Source organism: Eubalaena glacialis, chromosome 1 (assembly GCF_028564815.1).
Source record: "Eubalaena glacialis isolate mEubGla1 chromosome 1, mEubGla1.1.hap2.+ XY, whole genome shotgun sequence".
Taxonomy (NCBI): domain Eukaryota; kingdom Metazoa; phylum Chordata; class Mammalia; order Artiodactyla; family Balaenidae; genus Eubalaena; species Eubalaena glacialis.
Window position 1 is genome coordinate 213,655,210 of NC_083716.1, and position 25,455 is coordinate 213,680,664.

General features: G+C 34.4%; 1 protein-coding gene across 7 annotated transcripts in view; it reads right to left on the reverse strand.

Annotated features, from left to right (window-relative positions):
* KANSL1L (KAT8 regulatory NSL complex subunit 1 like) overlaps positions 1–25,455 on the reverse strand; it is a 155,769-nt gene that overhangs the window by 22,040 nt on the left and 108,274 nt on the right. For all 7 annotated transcript variants that reach the window (XM_061187057.1, XM_061187049.1, XM_061187007.1 and 4 more), the window contains exon 7: positions 635–800. In XM_061187057.1, coding sequence (XP_061043040.1) covers positions 635–800 — 166 coding nt within the window. The remainder of the gene's footprint in view (positions 1–634; positions 801–25,455) is intronic.

A 25,455-nucleotide genomic window follows, 5' to 3' on the forward strand; every position in this document is an offset into this window, starting at 1 on the left:
AAGAGAGGAACCTGAGATAACCAGTGTGAAGAATGTTTCCTTTTTTACCCTAAATATTTACTTCAGTTCCAATGTAGGTAAGATTGGAAACATTCGAACAGAAGACAAGAACTGGAAAGAAACTTAAAGCCATCTTAGGGATATAGGGATGCAATGCCTCATCTGCTCGGTTGTATATTACAGGTATTTTTGAGGTTCAAAAGTTGACTGTGTCTAAAGATGGACAATTTTCTTCTCTCAGAGAAATTCAATGCTGATTATAGATGGAGGAATACTACATGGCAGGGAAAACTCCATGCAAAACAACACATTAGAAAAAGAACCCTGACTTGCTGAGAAACATTTCAACAGCATAGCCATGTTATCAATAAAATGCTAAAAATTTAACATCAAAAGGAGATCAAAAGCTAAGAATTTCCCAAAGTAAGTCAAAATGGTTTCCAAGGAATTAAAAAGTCAACCTAAAGATAGAACATTAATTCAGCATGTGACTAGATTAATTTCTCTATGAAAACTGTTTAGCTCTAATATCCAGTGACAACTGATAAAAGTTTATCAGATTCTTTGTATTTACAGGATTAGATTTCACCATAAAAAATTCAGTTACTTAGAGATTTTTTAAAAGGAATCTTACCTGATGGCAATGATAGAACGGAATGGAAAGAAGAATCTAACTCTGATACATGTTCTGTTAATATTTGAGACTTTGAATTGTGTTCACAGCTACTCCAAATTGAAGATGATTGCAGGCAAGGCATTTGTGTAGTATTTAAAAACCTTGTTTCTTTTGAAGGCAAAGTCTGCAAGGACAAAAAAAAAAAGACTTCATTTTTGTTGAAAAGCGAATCAGAGAGAATATAACAGTTATAGTACAGTATCTGAATGACACCAGCAAGAAGTCCTGGATTACTAAAAATCACCTTGGGGAGAGTGCTTTACAATGACCTAGACTAAGTGATAGAAGCAAAGATATAGAAGGCCATGAGTGTGATGAGATTTGACTAGTCCCTTTTCAGTTCTTCAAAATGAAGAGCAAAGTCTGTGAAAATGGGTCTTGCTCCCGTCTTAAGAAATCACAAAAAAGAAAAATGAGTTTGAACAACTTTAGTTCACAAGAAAATGGTTACACTCCAGATTAGTGAAAAATATGACAGTGAGCAGGTACTATGTTATGACTAAGAACTGTGCATACAGTTGACCCTTAAACAGAGGTTTGAACTGTGCAGGTCCACTTATAAGCTGGTTTCTCTCACTAAATAGGTACTATAGTATTACATGATCTGTGGTTGGCCGAATCTTCGGATGCTGAACCACAGATAGGGAGGAAGTCCAACTGACTGTACAGATATACATAGACTTTTTAACTGAATAGGGGTTGACGCCCCTAACCCTCACCTTGTTCCAGGGTCAACTGTACTGTTTTCCTCCTTCTAATCTGTTATAACCAATGAGTGAAACTAGAGTCTGCCTTAAATTATAATGCGAGACAATATCTACACTGCAATAACAGTGAAGTACTATGAAGACATATGTACCACATATTTACATTAAGTAAAACTGAATTTAAAATATTAAAAAAGGTATGTATAAAATATGCAATATGTTACATGAGTTTGAGTTTAAGATAAAGATTTCAATCCAGAAATCTCATGAAAACCATGTTGCTAAATCAAAAAAATTATGTTGCTACATTTAAAAAATACATATTCTGTTTAAATGTCGGATTTTTAAATTATTTTTTTCTGGCTATAAGATTAGTATACAACCAATGTAAAAAATCTATAAAGTAGAGAAAATATTTTAAAAGTTAATGGAGTTCACTTGTGTTCCTTCTGTCACTCTTACCTCCACCTACTACAATAACATTAGGACTCTATTTTTTTAATGGAAATTATATTTAAAATGCTTATAATAACTGAGAATTTTGTATGCTATTTTTTAAAAAATTATTTTATAAACTTACATTAAGTTTGTCAACTTTCTTGAGTTTGAGTTTCCTGGCTAACTGGCATTTTCTGTGTTTCCACAGCACCTTGGGCATAGCCACGTCTGCCATGGCATTTAACTAGATTTCCTCTGGACCGTGAGCTCCTTGAAGGTTGGACTATAATTTGTTCAATCCTGTATTCCCGGAACCTGACACAGTCCCTAACATATGGTTGAAACTTGAATGCTGACCAAATGAATTTTATCTCATTTGCTTTTAACAAATTTAAGTGAATGGAACTTTTCAAATACATGTGTGCCTGAGACTATTTCATTGGGGAAAAAATAGTCCCTGTTAATATATGCTAAAATTTATCATGTAATGACTTCTTTTTATATTCCACTGGCCAAGATTTATGTCAGCTAGTCATACCCAGCTACAAGGAAGGCTAGGAAATGCAGTCATTATGCCGGGTAGTCAAGTAAATTGATGATTTTTATAAGAAGATATAAGGTACATGATTATAAAGATGTGAGTTATTTCCAAGATTTATTCTAATGATGTTATATGTATATATCTATGGGAACAGTTGCTGTTTCTTACCTTTACAAGATGCACTGGTACTTGTGACTCACTCTAGAATTATTTGTTCTTTTGTGATGTAGTTCAAAAAGATATAAGGAACAATTATATAAAATTACAAAGAAGAAAATGTGCTAACCTCTCTTTTTTCATGTATGGCTAGAACATTATGAATAAAAGTTGATAAAATCTGAATATTTACCATATAATTAGTTTTCTCTTGCAATTTTTCCAAATCCAGGAAACCCATTAGCCAATTTGAAACTATCCTAAATAATTATGGAGACAAGTGAGGGGCATCTAGGAAAAGGCCTTTTTTCCCCTGCAGAGAAAGTGAAGCCCAGGAGGCTGAAAAGGAATGGATGGAGAAATAAGAGAAAAACCTGGAGATTCTTGCCAATAAAAATTCAAATGTCTAGAGGGTGTGATCAACAATACCATATGCTGCATAAGATTCAAGCAAAGTAAAGCCTGAAAAGTATCCATTACATGTAACTTTAATAATGAAACATTTCATATATACAAAAGAGTATATAATTTATAAGGAAGGTATAAAATAATGTTTAAAAAGCACCTATACTCACCATCCTACTTTAAGAAACAGAACAATACCAATACCTTTGATGACTTCTCTTGCTATCCCGGCCCCATGAGCCTGTGGCAGAGATTGCTACTTTCCTCCCAATATCTGTGCCCTCCTCCTCCCTGTTCTAAAACTCCTGATTTTCAGCTGGGCACATTTCTCAAGCTTCCTTGCATCTAAAAATTACTAAATTCTAGCCAGAACACCATGAGGAGAAGTCATGTGTGCAACATTTAGAAACTGACCTTAAGAAGGTCACTTAGCCCTCCATTCTTCCACCTGTGATGGTGAGCCACCATAATCTTGTGAGTGAGGGTAATGCTCAAAAGATTAAACAAAAAGGCAACAGGAGCCTGGTTCCTAGATAACCATGTAGAGAATGGTTGTCACGCCTAGAATATTTTCAATCTGTTTCAAAACAAAGAAATAAACTTACATCTTGCTTACATCACTATTTGGGATTTCTGTCAAATGCAGCTAAACCTATACCTTAACTAATACAATGTGCCTCCTCAGTCATATTTTTCTCTCACATTTCCAGGAGTAACTGCTATCCTGAATTTTAATTTTATCATTTCCTTGTTTTTTCTTTATAGTTTTTCTACAAAAGTATGTGTAATCCTATATAATTTACTATTTAAATCCATATGCTTTAAAAATGTAAATACACAGAATAATGCTAGATGTGTTTTCCTGCTTTATTACTCAACATTATGTGCATGCAATTAATCATTCTACTGTATATAAATATCTAGATTGTTTCTAGTGTTTTACCATTATGAACAATGATAGTATGGATATTATTATATTTGTCTCCTGGCACATGGGTGTAAGATATTCTCTAGAGTACACTGCTAGAAATGGAATTGCTGGGTTATACAAATGCATGAACACACATACTCAACTTCACTAGATAATATATTGTATTACCAAGTAGTTACAACTAATTTACACTCCAACAGAGCAGATTTTAGTTCTCACTGCTTCAGATTCATACCAACAAGGGTACTGTCGGAATTCTTATTTTTGCCAATTTTAGACCATACAAATATCTCATGGTTGAAATTTGTATTGCTCTGTTTATTGTTTAAGTTGACCTCATTTTCATACCTATTATTGGCCAATTTTCCTTCTTTTGGGGAATACATGTTTTGATGATTTTTCTATTGAGATGTCTTTTTCTTATTGATTTTTTAAGTTCTCTTTATACACTCTTGAAAGTTACAAATCCTTTGTAGGTTCTATGTATTGCTCCCTGTATGAGCTTCTCTTTGCACTTTTTTTGTGTCTTTTGATCAACAGACATTCTTAACTTAAATGTTTCCTTTATATATAGTTTGCACTTCTTTGTATCTTGATGAGGAAATCTTTTGAATCTTGATGAGGAAACCCTATCCTTAAGTCATAAAGATATTTTTCCACTTTTTTTTAATAAGAGTTTTATTGTTTTGCCTTTTGCAATTAGGTCTTTGTTTAAAATTGATTTCTTTGTGCAAGATGTGAGATAGGGATCCAAACTCATTTTTTTTTCTCTAAATGGATCACCAATTGACTTAACGCCTTTTACTGAACAGTTAGTTCATCCTCTCCCAACCAATCTACAATGCTGCCTGTTATATACCACATTCCATACATGTCTGGGACTGTTTCAGGGATCTCTAACACTCTACCATTCGTGTCTGTGCTAATAACCAATGCCTTAATTACTGCATCTTTTAAATAAATCTTGACATTTGATAGTGTAAGTCTCTCCACCTTGTTCTTCAGGGGTGACTTGGCTGTTATTCTTGGTTTTCACTCCTCTGTATATTTTTTTTATTGAGGTATAGTTGATTTATAATATTATATAAGTTTCAGATGTACAACCTAGTGATTCACAGTTTTTAAAGGCTGTACTCCATCTTATGAATAAATTTTAAAAACAGCTTAATTTCCATCAAAAACCTGTAGAATTTTGTTTAAAAATACACTGAATTTGTAAATCAATTGGAAGATTTTTGACATTTTTAAAATTTTGATATCATGATTAAAGGTCATCCATCCATGAATATGGTGTATCTCTTCATTTATTTAGGTCTTTAATTTCTTTCAATAAAACTTTGTAAATTTCTTCTCTAAAAGTCTTTACATATTTTGTTAGATGTATTCCTAGGTACCATAATATTTATTGTTCCATGTAAAAGGAATTGAAAAGTACAATTGACATATACTGAACATGTCCCACAACTCTGCTAAACTTTCTTATTCAAATAATATTACTTGTTGTTTCTTTTAGTTTTCTATTAACCAAACATATTATCTAAAAGTCATGACAGTTTAGTTTCTTTCATTCAGTCCTAAAACCTTTATTTATTATTATTTATAAGGTTCCAACCATGCTACATAGGCTCACCAGTTCAATAATGAATAGAAATGACCAAAGGACATATTGTTTTGTCCCTCATTATAAAGGAAATGCTTTTAATTTTTCATAATTAAGAATAATAAGGGTTAAGAATGATTGTAGATTTTTCTGGTATATTCTTTATCAGGATGTATGCCTACTTTGCCAAAAGTATTCTTTTAAGTATATTAATGTTGAACTTAATCATACACTTTTTGTGAATCTATTGAAATGATTACTTGGCTTTTCTTCTTTAATCTAATTATGTGGTTATTACAATAACAAATTTTTAAATGTCAAAGCAACTTTCGATTCTTCTTGAGGAAAATGCTAGGGGTTTATCAATTTCTTTGCAAAGAACCAGCAACTAGATTTATTTTCTACATTGTATCAATATATGGAAATTTATTGCATATGTATGTTTGTTTCTATGTTTCACTGATTCCTATTGTTTATTAGGATTGATAAAATATTTTGTCATATTTTTCCCCTCAGTTAACTTAAACTTATACATTCTTTTCTTTTCTTTTAGTGGTTTTCCTAGAGATTACAATGCATCCTTAACTTACGGCTTTTAGAGTATAAAACAAATTATTCCTTTTACCACTTCCCTGAAAACAATGGGACATTAGAAGACTTTAACTCCATTTACTCTCCTCTTTCTTTGTTATTGTTGTAAGACATTTTAATTCCATATATAAACCTCTACGTTATATTACTGTTATTATTTTCATTGTCAACATTTAAATTACCCATATATTTATCTTTTCCATTGTTCTTAGCTTCTTTCTACAATTCTGTTTACATCTGGGATCAAGTTCCTTCTCCCTTTGCTATTATTATTAGTGTAGATTTGCTGTCAACAAATTTTTTCCATTTTTATTTATCTGAAACCTTTGTATATCATCATTTTTGAAGGATATTTTTGTGGATATAGAATTCTAGCATTTTTTTTCTTTCAGCATTTTAAGAATATTTGCATTTTTATCTGCTTCCATTGTTTCTATTGAGTAGTTAAGTCTTATGGTTGTCCTCATTTGAAGGTAATGTGTCTTTTTTACCCTGATTGCTTTTAATATTTTCTGTGTCTTCACTTTTTAGCAGGCTTGCTATACTATGTCTTGATGTAATTTCTATGTATTTGTTATTTTTGAGGTTCACAGAACTTCTTGAATCTATGGGTTGATGTCCTGTTTTAGTTTAGGAAATACTCTCTATTATTATCTGTTCAAATGTTATTTTTGTCCTATTCTCTCTCCTTTCTTCTAGAGTCTAATAACATATATGGTTAATTTTTTTTCACTGATTTACAGTTCTCTAATTCTGTTTCTGTATTTTTTAAATTCTGTTTTATCTCTGTGCTTCTATTTGAGTATTTTATATTAATAAGTCTTTTAGTTCATTAACCATATCTTATGCTCCATCTAATTTGTAGTTAAACTCATCATCTGGTGAAGTATTAATTTCACATGTTATATTTTGAGTTTGAGAATGTTCATATGACTCTATTTTTAAAAAATAGATTCCAAATATCTGGTAAAATAATCTGTTTTTTTCCAGTTGTTCTCTATTTTTTCAACATATTAATCACAGCCATTTTAAAGATCTTGGCTGTTAAATCCAATTATCAGAATCACTTGGTGGTTTGTCACTATTGTCTGTTTTTCTCTCTTGAAGGCTGGTCATATGGTCCTGTCTTTTGGGATGCCTAGTAATTTTTGATTGAATGCCAGATGGTATTTTTTTTTAAATCATAAAGGCTCCAAATGATGTAATCTTTCTCCATAGAGGGTTCTCTTTCCCTACTGCTAAGCAGATAAACTGCAGGTTTCTCTCCTTTCATCTACTCAGGGAGTGCACTCAGTTAAGCTTGGGTTACCACCCTACTATGGTTTTCTATATCTGATTTGTTCCTGGCCCTTCAAGGTTTTCAGCTAAGTGTTTGTTGTATTTTACAGAATTTCCCCTGATCATTCAGACCTTAAGAAAAAAAATCTTAAGAGTATACTGAGGAGTGCCACACTGCTTTAAAGGGGTTTTTGTCATTGATGTTTTTTTTAAGCCTCCTGTTCTCTGCAGCCCAGGTATTTAGCAAGTGTTATGAGGAAAACATTGGTCAAAAATGTTCTGAAGTGAAAAATGGCCATGTGCTTCAGGTCTCCCAAAACACACCCAACAGCATCCCCCATACCTATCATCTATTAGCATCTGAACCAAATTTGAAAATTTCTGCCAAAGTTCCAGGGCAAAAGTGGTTGCAGAAGCCAGCCATCCTAGGTGTTTCCCTCTCTGAAGACATATGCTACATCTTCTCCTCTAACCTTTATATTTATTCATTTCTCTTCATATCTTCCAATTCTTTTTTCTCTCTGTATTTCATTTTGTATAATTTCATTCAGATCTATTTTCTAACCGCCAATTCTCTCTTGAGTTTTATCTACCTATTTCTTAATCATGTTACTAATTTTCTGATTTATTTTCCTTAAACACATAAACTTACTTAATTTTGCATTCTGTATATGATAACTGCACTAGCTGAAGTTATTTTTGTAAGGATGTGTGTGTGTGGGGGGGTGGGAGTTAGTTTGTTTTTGCTGACTCTCCTGATGTTGCTTTGTTGCTGTGTCTGTTTTTATATTTTTTTTAAATTAGGAATTCACATTTATTGGAATTTTATTCAGGGGAATCCTGGAAAGTTTCTATTGAGAGTTCATTCCCCTAGAAAGGATATACATTTATCTCTGCCAGCCATCTGGAACACCAGCTAACCATTTTAAAATGCAATTCTTGTCTTTTTTTAAAAATTAATTAATTTGTTTGTTTGTTTATTTCTGGCTGTGTTGGGTCTTCATTGTTGTGCATGGGCTTTCTCTAGTTGCTGCGAGCAGGGGCTACTCTTCGTTGCAGTGCATGGGCTTCTCATTGTTGTGGCCTCTCCTGTTGTGGAGCACGGGCTCCAGGAGCGTGGGCTTCAGCAGTTGTGGCACGTGGGCTCAGTAGTTGTGGTTCGCAGGCTCTAAAGGGCAGGCTCAGTAACTGTGGCACACGGGCTCAGCCACTCTGTGGCATGTGGGATCTTCCCGGGCCAGGGCTCGAACCCATGTTCCCCGCATTGGCAGGCAGATTCTTAACCACTGTGCCACCAGGGAAGCCCACAATTCTTGTCTTTTTAAATAAAACTCTTAGGTAGAATGATTTCAGACTTTAAAGATGTAAAAGGCCTGACTTGTCATTACAAATTCTATGCAGAAATTCTATTTTCCATTTTTCAGCCAGAGCCCAAGGCAAAGAAAGGCAAGTTCTTTGCATCGTTGTTCAGCAGGTCTGAGTTCCAGTTCATGCACTCACAAAGTGAGTAGCGTTGAAGGCTCTTGGCTTTATGCAGGATCTCTTAATATGTCTCCTCACATCTCCCAGATTCTAGGCTTTGCCTCCAGTCTCTATCAAGACTATTCAACAAAAATTTCTACTTCTCTTTCTCCTTTCTTTCCTTCCTTTTTAATTCTGAGGATTTCCATTTTTTGAGCCAGGTTAGGCATCCACTGTAAAAAATATTCTTATGACATAATCACCTCTGCCTCCTTCAGAGCCCTTAACAGAGTACCTTTACACACAGCAGACATTCAGAAATTATTTGTTGAAAGAAGGAAGGAATAATAAGCAAACTTAATTCAAAAGACCAACTTAATTGTGAATTTAATTTCACTAAGCTTAGCAAAAAGTTTAAAGCAATTTCCTCAAATGCAATTTCTCAATGGGAAAAGATGGTTTTTAAAATAAACTTTTAGATTCTCTAAGAGCCCAGCAAAAGTGAGGTAACCCTTTTTCTATAGTCTTATAGCAGCAATGAATTTTTCCATTAAAATTGGTTAAAGGAGTAGTCATAATATACATTGTATCATTTACAACAAAGAAATTTGTGTAGCATTTTTTCAATTCATGATGTAGTCAAGATACCTTTCATTAAATTGTTCACTTTTTCATAAGCAATATATTTTTTACTTTATACGAAAATGTCTTGCATACTTTAACAAATGATAATAAAGTTATTTAAAATTCAAAAAAAAATATTTTTGATACTTTACATTCTAATACTTTGTATCCAGAAGCTTTCCTAAGATAATTATCCCAGCATATTACTGGAATCAAAAGTTCAGCATTGGATCTGGCTAAGTGACCTAATTAAAAGGTCACTTTGACCTTTAAAAAACTGTTTCAATAAAATGCTTTTGTTGGACACCATACTATAGCAGGGTGAAGAGTAAAATAACATTATGACATTGCAGTGCTTCTCAGGGAACCCAACATGTAACAGAGATAAATACAGACACTTTCAAATTTGTTGTGGAGGAGAGATTAAGCAATAGCTAAATGGGATATGTTATTAAGAAATCAGTTTGAAAGTAGAAAAAGCAATTCCATTTCTGTCCATGAAGTAATAAACAAATGGGACCTAATTAAACTTAAAAGCTTTTGCACAGCAAAGGAAACCACTGACAAAATGAAAAGACAACCTACCAGTGAATAGGAGAAAATATTTGCAAATGATATGACTGAAAAGGGGTTAATATCCAAAATTTATAAACCACTCATACAATGCAACAGCAAAAAAATAAACAACCCAATCAAAAAATGGGCAGAAGACCTAAATAGACATTTTTCCAAAGAAGACATACAGATGGCCAATAGGCACATGAAAAAATGCTCAACATCACTAATCATCAGAGAAATGCAAATCGAAACCACAATGAGATCTCCCCTCACACCTGTCAGAAAGGCTATTATCAAAGAGTCTACAAATAACAAATGTTGGTGAGGATGTGGAGGAAATGGAACACTTGCACACTGTTGGTGGGACTGTAAACTGGTACAGCCACTATGGAAAACGGTATGGTGTTTCTTCAAAAAACTAAAGATACAACTACCATATGATCCAGCAATTCCACTAGTGGTTACCAGGGGGGAGAGGGAAGGAAGCAGGGGTGAGATAGGGGTATGGGATTAAGAGACAAACTACTATGTATAGAATAAATAAGCAACAATGATATAATGTACAGTACAGGGAAATATAGCCATTATCTTGTAATAATTTTGAATGAAGTATAATCTATAAAAATATTGAATAACTATCTCGTACACCAGAAACTAATATAATATTGCAAATCAACTATACTTCAATTAAAAAAAGAAGTACACCTATGGGACTTATATCAAACAACTGTTTTCAGAACTTGGACAACAGGTAGCATATGACTTATCCCTGAGAGAAGAAAAACAAATGAGATGATCCGATAAATCTACCAGCTTTTTGCACAAGGATGGGGGTCCAAGTAGAGTGTGTCAGTCTAGAAGATTTTAAGACACAGATGTTAAACTTTGGGGAAAAAAAAGATGGCTACAACTTATAGAGGAGACTGCCATAAAAAAAGGAAGCTTTTCAGAGAAAGGGCTCCAGAAATTCCTTAGGGCACATTTCATTCTTTTGTCAAATAACAATCTACACATGCACAGAATGAAACAACAAAGGCCAGTCTAAGGACATTTAATTTCAAGGGAAAGAAAAAAGGCAGGAAAAAAGAACAAATAATATATGAGAGAAATAAAAAAACAAATAACAAAATCAAAATGATAGATTTAAACCTAACTATAGGGGATTAGCTCTAAATGGCAGAGTAAAAGGATATGTGTTCACCCCTTTTTACAAGAACACTGGAATCACAACTAACTGCTGAACAACCATTAACAAAAAACTCTGGAACATACCAAAAAAGATACCTTACATACAAAGACAAAGGAGAAGCCACAGAGAGTAGGAGGGATGCAATTGCAATAAAATCAAATCTCATACCCGCCAGGTGGGTGACCCACAAACCGGAAAACAATTATACCACAGAAGCTCCCCCACTGGAGTGAAAGTTCTGAACCCCACATTAGGCTTCTGAACCTGGGGGTCCAGCAATGGGACAAGGAGACCACAGAGAATCTGGCTTTGAAGGCCAGTGGAATTTGATTGCAGGACTTCCACAGGTCTGGGAGAAACAGAAACTCCACTCTTGGAGGCCACACACAAAGTCTTGTGTGTACCAGGACCCAGGGGAAAAAAGCAGTGACCCCATAAGAGACTGGGCCAGACCTACCTGCTAGTATGGGAGGGCCCCCTGCAGAGGTGGGAGGTGGCTGTGGCTCACTGTGGGGACAAAGACACTGGAAGCAGCAGTTCTGGGAAGTACTAATTAGTGTAAGCCCTTCCAGCGGCCACCATTAGCCCCACCAAACAGCCTGTAGGCTCCAGTGCTGTAGGCTCAGGCCAAAAAACCAACAGGGAGAAAACACAGCCCCATCCATCAGCAGACAAGACAAGTGGATTAAAGTTTTACTGAGCATGGCCCTGCCCACCAGAGGGACAAGACCTAGCTCTACCTACTACCAGTCCCTCCCATCAGGAAGCTTGCACAAGCCTCTTAGATAGTCTCATCCAAGAGAGGGAACACAGCAGATGCAAGAAGAACTACAATCCTACAGCCTGTGGAATGAAAACCACAATCACAGAAAGTTAGACAAGATGAAATGGCAGAGGATTATGTCCCAGATGAAGGAACAACATAAAACCCCAGAAAAGCAACTAAGTGAAGTGGAGATAGGAAACCTTCTGGAAAAACATTCAGAATAATGTTAGTGAAGATAATCCAGGATCTCAGAAAAAGAATGGAGGCAAGAATCAAGAAGATGCAAGAAATGTTTAACAAAGACCCAGAAGAACTAAAGAACAAACAAACAGAGATGAACAATACAATAACTTACATGAAAAATACACTAGAAGGTATCAATAGCAGAATAACTGAAGCAGAAGAATGGATAAGTGACCTGGAAAACAGAATGGTGGAAATTGCTGCTGCAGAACAGAATAAAGAAAAAAGAATGAAAATAAATGAAGACAGTCTAAGAGACCACTGGGACAACATTAAACGCACCAACATTCACATTACAGAGGCCCCAGAAGGAGAAGAGAGAGAGAAAGGACCTGAGAAAATATTTGAAGAGATAATAGCTGAAAACTTGCCAAACGTGGGAAAGGAAAGAGTCACCCAAGTCCAGGAAGCACAGAGTGCCAGGTAGGTTGAGCCAAGGAGGAACATGCCAAGACACAGAGTAATCAAATTGACAAAAATTAAAGACAAGGAAAAAATATTAAAATATTTGCAAATGAATCAACGGACAAAGCATTAATCTCCAAAATATATAAACAGCTCATGCAGCTCAATATTAAAAAAACAAACAACCCAATCCAAAAATGGGCAGAAGACCTAAATAGACATTTCTCCAAAGAAGACATACAGATGGCCAAGAGGCACATGAAAAGCTGCTCAACATCACTGATCATTAGAGAAATGCAAATCAAAACTACAATGAGGTATCACCTCACACTCATTAGAATGGGCATCATCAGAAAATCTACAAACAACAAATGCTGGACAGGGTGTGGAGAAAAGGGAACCCTACTACACTGTTGGTGGGAATGTAAATTGATACAGCCACTATGGAGAACAGTATGGAGGTTCCTTAAAAAACTAAAAATACAACTACCATATGACGCAGCAATCCCACTACTGGGCATATATCCTGAGAAAACCATAATTCAAAAAGAGTCATGTACCACAATGTTCATTGCAGCTCTGTTTACAATAGCCAGGACATGGAAGCAACCTAAGTGTCCATCAACAGATGAATGGATAAAGAAGATGTGGCACATATATACAATGGAATATTACTCAGCCATAAAAAGAAACGAAATTGAGTTATTTGTAGTGAGGTGGATGGACCTAGAGTCTGTCATACAGAGTGAAGTAAGTCAGAAAGAGAAAAACAAATACTGTATGCTAACACATATATATGGAATCTAAAAAAAAAAAAAAAAGGTCATGAAGAACCTAGGGGCAAGACGGGAATAAAGACATAGACCTACTAGAGAATGGACTTCAGGATATGGGGAAGGGGAAGGGTAAGCTGGGACAAAGTGAGAGAGTGGCATGGACATATATACACTACCAAATGTAAAATAGATAGCTAGTGGGAAGCAGCTGCATAGCACAGGGAGATCAGCTCGGTGCTTTGTGACCACCTAGAGGGGTGGGATAGGGAGGGTGGGAGGGAGGGAGACATAAGAGGGAAGAGATATGGGGATATATGTATATGTATAACTGATTCACTTTGTTATGAAGCAGAAACTAACAAACGATTGTAAAGCAATTATACTCCAATAAAGATGTTAAAAAAAAAAGAAAAAATAAAAAGAAGTTGTAGTACATATATACAATGGAATATTACTCAGCCATAAAAAGTAAGTAAAAAATTGGGTCATTTGTTGAGATGTGGATGGATCTAGAGACTGTCATACAGAGTGAAGTAAGTCAGAAAGAGAAAAACAAATATCGTATATTAACGCATATATGTGGAACCTAGAAAAATGGTACAGATGAACTGGTTTGCAGGGCAGAAATTGAGACACAGATGTAGAGAACAAATGTATGGACACCAAGGGGGGAAAGCAGTGGGGGGTGGTGGTGTGGTGAATTTTGCGATTGGGATTAACATGTATACACTGATGTGTATAAAAATGATGACTAATAAGAACCTACTGTATAAAAAAATAAATAAAATAAAATTCAAAAAAAAAAAAAAAACAACAAGGGAGAAATGACAAATAACATACAAAGGAATTCCCATAATGTTATCAGCCGATTTCTCAGCAGAAACTCTGCCTGCATGAAGGGAGTGGCATGATATATTTAAAGTGATGAAAGGGAGGAACCTACAACCAAGAATACTCTACCCAGCAAGGCTCTCATTCAGATTTGACGGAAAAATCAAAAGCTTTACAGACAAACAAAAGCAAAGAGAATTCAGCACCACCAGACCAGCTTTGCAACAAATGTTACAGGAACTCCTCTAGGTGGGAAAGAGACCAGCAACTTAAAACAACCTTGTACATATATAGACTGCTATATCAAAATCTCATGGGAACAGCAAACCCAAAAACTACAATAGATACACACACAAAAAAGAAAAAGCAACCCAAACACAACACTAAATGTGGTCATCAAACCACAAGAGAAGAGAACAAAAGAGGAAGGGAGGAAAAAAGACCTACAAAAACAAACCCAAAGCAATTAAGGAAATGGAAGTAGGAACATACATATCGATAATTACCTTAAATGTAAATGCATTAAATGCTCCAACCAAAAGATATAGACTAGCTGAATGGATACAAAAACAAGACCTGTATATATGCTGTCTACAAGAGACCCACTTCAGACCTAGGGACACATACCAACTGAAAGTGAGGGGATAGATGAAGGTATTCCATGCAAATGGAAATCAAAAGAAAGCTGGAGCAGCAATACTCATATCAGACAAAATAGACTTTAAAATAAAGTCTGTTATAAGAGACAAAGAAGGACAGTACATAATGATCAAGGAAGGGATCAATCCAAGAAGACATAACAATTGTAAATATTTATGCACCCAACATAGGACCACCTCAATGTATAAGGTAAATACTTACAGCCTTAAAGCGAGAAATCGACAGTAACACTATAACAGTGGGGGACTTTAACACCCCATTTTCTTCAATGGACAAATCATCCAGACAGAAAATCAATAAGGAAACATAGGCCTTAAATGACACATTAGACCAGATGCACTTAATTGATATTTATAGAGCATTCCACCCAAAAGCAGCAGAATACATATTCCTCTCAAGTGCACAAGGAACATTCTCCAGGATTGACCACATGCTGGGCCACAAAGTGAGCCTCAGTAAATTTAAGAAAATTGAAATCATATCAAGCATCTTTTCCGACCACAACACTATGAGATTAGAAATAAACTACAAGAAAAAAACTGTAAAAAAACACAAACACGTGGAGTCTAAATACTATGCTACTAAACAACCAATGGATCACTGAAGAAATCAAAGAGGAAATAAAAAAATACCTAAATACCTAGAGACAAATGCAAATGATACCAGAAAACTACCAGAGCTCATCAATGAATTCAGTAAAGTTGCAGGATACAAAATTAATATATAGAAATCTGTTCCATTTCTATACAGTACCAATGAACTATCAGAAAGAGAAATTCAATAAACAATCCCATTTACCATTGTATCAAAAAGAATAAAATACCTAGGAATAAACCTACCTAAGGAAGCAAAAGACCTGTACTCTAAAAACTATAAGATGCTGATGAAAGAAATCAAAGACGACACATACAGATGGAAAGATATACTATGTTTTTGGATTAGAAGAATCAATATTGTCAAAATGACTATACTACCCAAGGCAATCTACAGATTCAATGCAATCCCTATCAAATTACCAATGGCATTTTTCACAGAACTAGAACAAAAAAATCTTAAAATTTGTATGGAGACACAAAAGACCCTGAAGAGTCAAAGCAATCTTAGGAAAGAAAAACGGAGCTGGAGGAATCAGGCTCCCTGACTTCACACTATACTACAAAGCTATAATAATCAAGACAGTATGGTACTGGCACAAAAACAGAAATAGAGATCAATGGTACAGGATAGAAAGTCCAGAGATAAACCCACGCACATATGGTCACCTTATCTTTGATAAAGGAGGCAAGAATATACAATGGAGAAAAGACAGCCTCTTCAGTAAGTGGTGTTGGGAAAACTGGACAGCTACATGTAAAAGAATGAAATTGGAAAACTACATAACACCATACAAAAAAATAAACTCAAAATGTATTAAAGACCTAAATGTGAGACCAGACACTATAAAATTCTTAGAGGAAAACATAGGAAAAACACTCTCTGACATAAATCGCAGCAATATCTTTTTTCGACCCATCTCCCAGAGTAATGGAAATAAAAACAAAAATAAACAAATGCAACCTAATTAAACTCAAAAGCTGTTGCACAGCAAAGGAAACCCATAAACAAAATGAAAAGACAACCCACAGATTGGGAGAAAATATTCGCAAATGATGTGAACGACAAGCGATTAATCTCCAAAATTTACAAACAGCTCATGCAGCTTAATATCATCAAAACAAACAACCCAATTAAAAAATGGGCAGAAGACCTAAATATACATTTCTCCAAAGAAGACATACAGATGGCCAAGAGGCCCATGAAAAGATGTTCAACATTGTTAATTATTAGATAAATGCAAATCAAAACTGCAATGAGGTATCACCTCACACCAGTCATAATGGCCATCATCAAAAAGTCTACAAACGATAAATGCTGGAGAGGGTGTGGAGAAAAGGGAACCCTACTACACTGTTGGTGGGAATGTAAATTGGTACAGCCACTATGGAGAACATAGGGAGGTTCCTTAAAAAACTAAAAACAGAGCTACCATATGATCCTGCAATCCCACTCCTGAGCATATATCTGGAGAAAAACATGGTCTGAAAGGATACACGCACCCCAATGTTCACTGCAGCACTATTTACAATAGCCAAGACACAGAAGCAACGTCAGTGTCCATCAACAGAGGAATGGATAAAGAAGATGTGGTACATATATGCAATGGAATATTACTCAGCCATTAAAAAGAATGAAATAACGCCATTTACAGCAACATGGATGGACCTAGAGATTGTCATACTGAGTGAAGTAAGTCAGACAGAGAAAGAGAAATATCGTATGATATCGCTTATATGCGGAATCTAAAAAGAAATGATACAAATGAACTTATTTACAAAACAGAAACAGACTCACAGACTTAGAGAACGAACTTATGGTTACTGGGGGGGAGGATGGGGGGAAGGGATAGTTAGGGAGTTTGGGATTGACATGTACACACTGCTATATTTAAAATGGATAACCAACAAGGACCTACTGTATAGCACAGGGAACTCTACTCAATATTATGTAACAACCTAAATGGGAAAAGAATTTGAAAAAGAATAGATACATGTATAGGTATAACTGAATCACTTTGCTGTACACCTGAAACTATCACCTAAACATTGTTAATCAACTATACTATAATATAAAATAAAAAGTTTAAAAAAACAGAAAATAACAAGTGTTGGAGAGGATGAGGAGAAATTAGAACCGTTGTACATTACTGGTAGGAATGTTAAATGGTGCAGCCACTGTAGAAAACAGTATGATGGTTCCTCAAAAAATTAAACATAGAATTACTATATGATCCAGCAATTCCACTTCTATGTTTATGCCCCAAAAGAACTGAGAACAGAGACACAAACAGATATTTGTATACCAAATAAGCATTACTCACAATAGCCAAAAGGTCAAAAAAAACCCATGTCCATCAACAATGGAATGGATAAATAAACCGTGACATGTAAAAACAATGTATTATTATTCAGCATTAAAAAGGAATGAAATTCTGATACATGCTACAAGACTATGAACCTTGAAAACATTATGGTAAGTGAAATAAACTACACAAAAAGTGAAAAAAAACCCTAATTGTATCATAATTACATTAAATATAAATGGTCTAAATACTCCAATTAAAAGTCAGAAACTTTCAGACTGAATAAAAAAGCAAGACCTAAATATATAATGTCTACAAGTAAACCACATTAAATATAAAATCATAGATAAGATACAAATAAAAGTATGAAAGCAAATATACCACCTAAGCACTAATCATTAAATTGCTGGAGTAGATATATTAGCATCAGTGAAAGTAGATTTCAGGGATAGGAACCAACATATTATAATGATAAAAGGGTCAAGTCATAAAGATATAAAAAGAAAACTAAACATCTATGCAGGTACTAACCAAACTTCAAAATACATGAAGCAAAACTGAAATACATATAAAGAGAAATGGAAAAATCTACACTTATAGAGATTTTAACACAAGTAGGATGGAAATCAATAAGGATATAAAAATCTTGATCAGTATTATCAACCAAATGAACCTAACAAACACTTATAGAAAACCCCATCAATAAAACAGGAAAATATACACTCTTTTCAAGTATGCATCTAGATAGACTATATGATGGACCATAAAACAAATCTCAATAAATTAAAAGGACTAAAATCATACAAAGTATGTTTAATAATCACAATGGAATTAAATTAGAAATTAGAGTGATATTTGGAAAATCCCCATATATTTGGAAATTAAACATAATTCTAAATCACCCAGGGTCAAAGAAGAAATCATATGACAAACAGAAAATATTCTGAACTGAAAACACAATATGTTAAAATTTGTGTGATGTTAAACAGTGCTCAAAAGGAAAATTATAGCTTCATATGGTTATATTAGAAGAGTGAAAATTGATTTTTAAAATTTCTACCTTAAGAAGTTAGAAAAAGAGAGGGAGGCAAATTAAATCCAAAGTAGGCATCATTTACTTAGGATACCACCACACACTCAGTGGAATAGCTAAAATTAAAAGGACTGATAATATTGTTATAGCAAGAACAGGGAACAACTGGAATTCTCATACATTGCTGGTAGTATGTAAAATGATACTATCCAAAAACAATGACACAAAAGTTGTGTGTTTATAGCAGCTTTATTAATAGTAGCCAAAAACAGAAATAGCCCAAGTGTCTAAGAGCTGATGAATGGATAAAAAATTGTGATACAGACACACAAGGAAATACTATTATGTTTTATATTCCCTTTTAATCCTCATTCCCCACTGTTATTTCCTCTCATCCCCATTCTAATGTATTTGATCTGGATTTTTTTTTTTTGTATGCATTACTGTAGAACACATTGTAATTTTAATATTTAAGTGTACATAAATAGGATTGTGCTAGAGATCTTATTCTGGATCCATCTGTCTATACTTGTGCCAGCCCATATACTGTATTACTGTAAATCAGTATCTAGTAGTCCTACCACCTCTCCACCCCCCACCCCCTTCTTTTTTTGAAGTATACTTAGCTATTTATGGATATACATTTTTGAATAAGTTATTAACTTTCAAAAATGCAGCTAAAATTGATTGCAATCACCTTTAATTCAAGAAACTTGAAAGTCTTTACTAAGATATTTTATATCCTGTAATAAGAGCTTTAAACCTGTTGTTACAGCATTTTGATGTCATATTCTGTGTTAATTCTTAGATAATTGACAGTCTGCTTGTGGGAATGTATCTTGTTTTTATTGTATTTTTAATTGGTTATTATTTATGTACAGAATGGTATTCATTCTAATAATTTGTTGATTCTATTGGATTTTCTATGTAATTACTCCATCTGAAAAATGACAGTTTTATCTCATCTCTAGGCTCAAAATAATCTTCCTTTGGAACTTTGGAGACACTGTTCCATTGTATTCTAGCATCTAGAGTTGCTAATGAGAATTTCAATGGCAGTTCCATTCTTATCCATTATACATTACGTGTTGCTTTTGTTGTTAGTTTTGTTTTCCCTTCAAAAGCTTTCAGATCTTGTGTTCTAGATATTCAGAAATTTCAAAGAATATGTTTAGGTGTGGGCTATTTATTTTAGTTTTTAATGCTCAACAGTATCTTAAACTGAAAACACCATGTCTTTTTTTAAACTATGGGAAATGTTCATGTATAATTTTTCTCTGTGTTATGGGAGATTTCTTCACTTTATATCCTAATTCTTATATGAAATTTTAATTCCAGAAAATTTATTTATAATTTCTAAAGGCAGCTTTTTGTTCTACAATTGCTTCTTTATTACAACAGGCTATTCTTGAAGTTATTTTCTGTCCTTTGAATTATGTTTTCACCAATGTTAGCTACTCTTTTGGCCTTTCTCATTGCTGTCTTTTCCTCCTATGTTTAATGATTTGGATATACTGCAGTGCTTCACCTCTAGATCTTTGTATGGGTTTGCTCCCTCCTTACTTCAATCAAGTCTTTATTCAAATAGACCCCAATAGGAAATGATTTTTTAGGCTTAGAAATTTGCTAACTTCCAGATTTATCTGTAATTACATAAAGCATAATTTCTCAAGGAAATGTTATACATACTATAAATTTGTCTCTACTAGTCAACCCATAAAAGTCCCTGCAGTACAGAATTGTTGCAGCAAAGTAAGAAAACCCTCAACCAAGATACTTCCACTCTCTAGAGCAGATTCTCCAACTGGTGGAGCTGAAGTCGGTGTGGCATGAAAAAGAGAGTTGGCTTCCCAGTAGAATAAGAATACATACAGGCTCTTAAGTCATCTCCCTTTCTCCATTTAATGAGACACCTCCTATACCATGGAATTAACCTATTTTCTATTTCAGTCATTATTTGTTAGCTCAATTCAGATATTTCTTCTCCTCGCCCTCAGTGTAGAACAGAATATTATCTGGGACTGCCAATATTTATCTCTTGTGTTGCAATTAAATTTGCACATGTTTCTGCCTTGTTTCCCCAAGAGGAATTTAAATTTCTGTAAGGCCATGCATGTCTTTTTCTTTAAAATTCTTAAATTATTTGCTCACAAAAGTAGCATGCATGTACATAAAGTATACAAATCTAATCATTTTACATTTGAAAAAGTAAGTGAAAACCTTAAAATGGAATTTTTTTATATATAACTTAACTTCCATAACTGGATTATTTTATTAAACCAACCAGACTTATGATTTAATAATCTATGAAATAACAATGATGAGATTGACTACCGAACACTAAAAAACACTACTTTTGCAAATTTGTCTTGGGAGATATAAAAACAACACAGAAGAACAGAGTTTAAAAGAGGAATAATTCTACCTTATTTTATAACGGTTATAATATTTATTCCCAGTTGTAAATTTTAATTTAAAATATGTGATATAACAACTGTTATCAATATATATGAAATGGCTCTTGGATTACATGCTAAAACTTATGAATGAAAAAATTCTCCTGCTCAAAATAGTTTCCTACCCAGCATTCCATAGTGAATAGTCTAATGTGACTATTTTATATGTAATTTACTACTTCTGTAGGACTTTACAAAATGCAAATAGCATTCTTCATAGTGACAGTATCATTGGTAAATAGTTTATCAGAGATGAGCAGGGTCTCCTAGAGACAACACAGGTTGTTATGTTTACATAAAAGCAAGGAGAGGAAAAGAAAAAAAATAAGTTAGGGAACTTAAAGAATACTATGGGAAAGCAGAAAGCTTGCATAAAAACACTAGATAGCAGAGAGGATGGGAGACATCATGAGGAAGAAGGACAATAAAAGACAAGTAAGGGTCCTGCAAATAAATTTTCATTTATTTAAAAATTTTGCCTGGGTTAAATCTTGATATTTATAGTACAGGTGATTTAAAACTTATATTCAGGGGCTGCAAGTATTAATAGGGAAGAAATAATCACCATGATGGCCACCCCCCAATATGGAGGAACGTGGTTGGGAGCATGACCAAATGAGACTCTGGGCTCTTTCCCACTTCCTTTCCCCACTCTTAGCCAAACCATCTATACTTTTATCAATTTCATATAAAATATTAAATATTCTGATCTCTGGTCTTACTGAATAAATTTTTTGGCTTATTCTTGCTCAAACACTTACGTTAATTAACTAAAAATCTTAAAATCACTACTCTAACTTAAAATAGAATTATTGTTATGATTAGCATCTTAATTGGGCATGCCCAATTACCCACAACGTGTTTCTCTAGAAAACTGTATCCAGAATTCTATCCTTGGATGCCAGAAGCCTCTGTCCTCTTGTCCCAGTGGGACAGAGAACTCCCTCTGCCAGTAGGTAGTCAGGGTGGTTCCTGTTGTCTAAGCTGAGACATGAATAGGGTAGGGCCTAAGATTGCATACTGGTTTATACTCCTATCAAGCAAGAGCTGAAGAAGTATATCATGGCCAAATATAAATTTTGCTTTAATTCTTAATTGCAAATGAAATTGTGCTTTAAAAAAAGGTATTAGCCACATTTACATTTTAAGACTTATAGAATACTATTCTGGAAAACACATTCATCTTATCTATGTCTGCCAATGTGTTTTCCTGATTCTAAAGATAACTCTATAGTTCAGTAGATTAAGCAATATTATACCAATCATAAGGAAGGCATAGACTGTCCATGAATAAACTAAAGTATTTTAGTAATGAATAAGTAAGTAATGTATGTATGAACAGTAATGAATAAGACAGCAAAATATATAATTCAGCTAGAAGATAAGAAAGCCAAAAAATTAAAATAGCTTTAGAAATTACCTGGAGTTTTAACAATTGTTGCTATGGGCTGAAATTTCATAGGGAGAAACAGTCTGAAACAATTCACACAACATTCAAATCAGATGTTTTACACAAGCTCATCAAAGAAGTAGTGTTAAGACTCATCATTAACACTTAAAAGAAAACTACAAACTCGTACTTACTTACATTTATGTAAAGAGTGTATCTTTTCATCCCACTTTGTGCTTCAGTTTCCCACATAAAATGGGGCATGAATATTAAATAAGAAACACATATAAAGTATTCATAAGTTGAAACAGTCCCTAGTACATAATTGCTTAATAAATATTAGATATTATTATTTGACATTCTTATTAGAGATTAGTATTGTAAAAAGGGCAAAATCAAGTAAAAGTGCATACTAATTTATGCTTTTTATTAATTTTGCCCAGCAAAGGGATTATAACCTCTGCAAATGATGATTCGAGATAATTATTCTAATCCTTTTACCTCTATTTCTTTTATCTTATTGCTCTGACAGAACACTAGTGTAACAATTGCCTGTAGAAATGTGGAAGATAAAAAAGGTACATAATGAATTCATAAATCTGGCTAAGGAGGTTTCTAGGCAGAATTTTTAAAGTGCCAATTGTTCACTTAATTGCCTATGATAAAGTATGGATGGAGTAATGAGCTTCAAAAGGAGGTAATAAGTTTTCAAGCAGAATTTAGAGGAAATACGGAACCAAGGCTTGCTGGGTTCAAAAATAAGACTGTTTCTCGTTTCCAGCCACTCCAGACAGCAAAAGGTTCACACAGTAAGAAATGACATTAGTACAAAGATCAAATCCAGGGAACTGCCAGTAAAACTGTGGCCTCAGTGTCAAGATCTCAGGGGTGAGACTGGAAAACCCTTTATTAAGACCTTAGAAAGATTTGAGACATGTTGGTAGATCCTCACATCTAGACAAGATGGCTTTTAAGAATCTTAAAGGTGTGCTCTGATCTTCTCTGCTACACAAAAAATGCCATTAAGTATCTTCAGGGTATTGTCCCACAGCAGCCTCACACAAAGTCCAAAATCAAGAAGGGTCTGTGTTGAAGAGATGTGCAGATATGACTTTTGTCTAACGGAGTTTATTTCAATGTGATATGTAGGAAGTCCACAAAGTTTTAAAGACTTGAACTTGGACTAAGACAGAAATAGCTCAAAATGACAAGACCTATGGGCCTTCAGCCTTTTACAGACAGAAAGCATGCTGAGAAAACCAACACATATTTTAAAAGGTGCTCTTTTTATGGAAAAGGAAAGGTGACTCAGAGAATGCAGCCAAGAGTCCACCGGGCAGAGCTAACAGCTACAAAGAACCGCTTCCAGAGGAACAGGCCCACATTAACAAACGTGCAACATGTGCCTGATTGTGTATTTCAGAACTGCTATATTCTTCCCATTTCCCCCTGTCAGAGCAGTGTTTATTCTGATTATCCCTGTCTCACTATTATATGTTAGGTATGTCTAGAGCAAATGACTAATAACATTAGTTCACAAATCTTTCCATCCAGGGAAATCATACTTGAGGAGCTATACCTAAAGAACCACACCTGAGGAGCCACACATAAAAAGTCGCAGTTCAGGTACCTGGTCATGATTTAAGAGGATGAAATTTAATACTTTAAGCCTGAACCTAATGAGGTAATGAGATGAGAAATTAGAGGTCTTCAGGGGAAAAGATTAGGTAGTTCTTACATATGAGAGAGATGTCAATAATTGGCAATCAGAGGATGGTCTGTGGTAGTCCCCACTGATGGCTTCCAATGAACCACATCTCCCACTATTCTTGACCTTGAATTGTCCCTCCCACATTAAATCCTACATTGATTCACTTTAACCAATAAATTCAATGGAAAGGCACAGCACTAATTCTACACCTATGTCTTAAGAAGCACTGGAAGCTTTCATGTTTTCATTTTTGAGAATCTGGGTCACCATGTAAAACTACCTTGCTAAAGAAACTCTGTGGAGAAGCTCCATAGAAAGACTCTGAGACTACATGGAGAGAGAATGAAACCCAAGTATTCTAAACCATTCAAGACCCCAGATGACTCCAGCCCCAGTTACCATCTTATTGTAACTGTATGAGAGATCTTAGGCAAGACTGGAAGAAGAACCACTCAGGTAATTCACAGAATCATGAAAGATAATAATAAATTGTTTTTAAATCACTAAATTTTGGGATGGTTTATTATGTAAAAATAGATGACCAAAATAAGAAGGATGGGCTAACTCTGACTGTGTAGCATGTACCCATACCTACTTCTATAGCGAAGAAGATATATATATATGATGAATATTTGCATATGTATACACGTAGTATCCACCACCATGACCAAGATACAAAGCAGTTCCAACAACCCAGAAACACTGGTTGTACCCTTTCCTGGTCAACTTCCACCCCTTGCACTGAAGTAACCACAATTCCAACTTCTGACACTTCCAACTTTTATCTATATTTATTACAGAATACGTACTCTTTTCTGTAAGTCAACAACTCTGGGAGATATATCTAAGTTATTGTATCAGTAGTCTATCCTTTTTACTCCTGTATTATATACCACAATTCTTCTGCTGATAGACATTTAGATTGCTTTATGTTTCCAACTTTAACAAATAAAGCTATTATGATAATTCTTACACAAGTCTTTTTGTGTACAGATGTATTCGTTTCTCCTGGGAAAGTTCCTAAGAGTGGAACTGCTGAATTATAAGGATAGATGTATGCAGTGTATTTTATTGTAGTTTTAATTGCATTTCCTTGATGAGTACTCATTTTAAACACATTTTCATATACT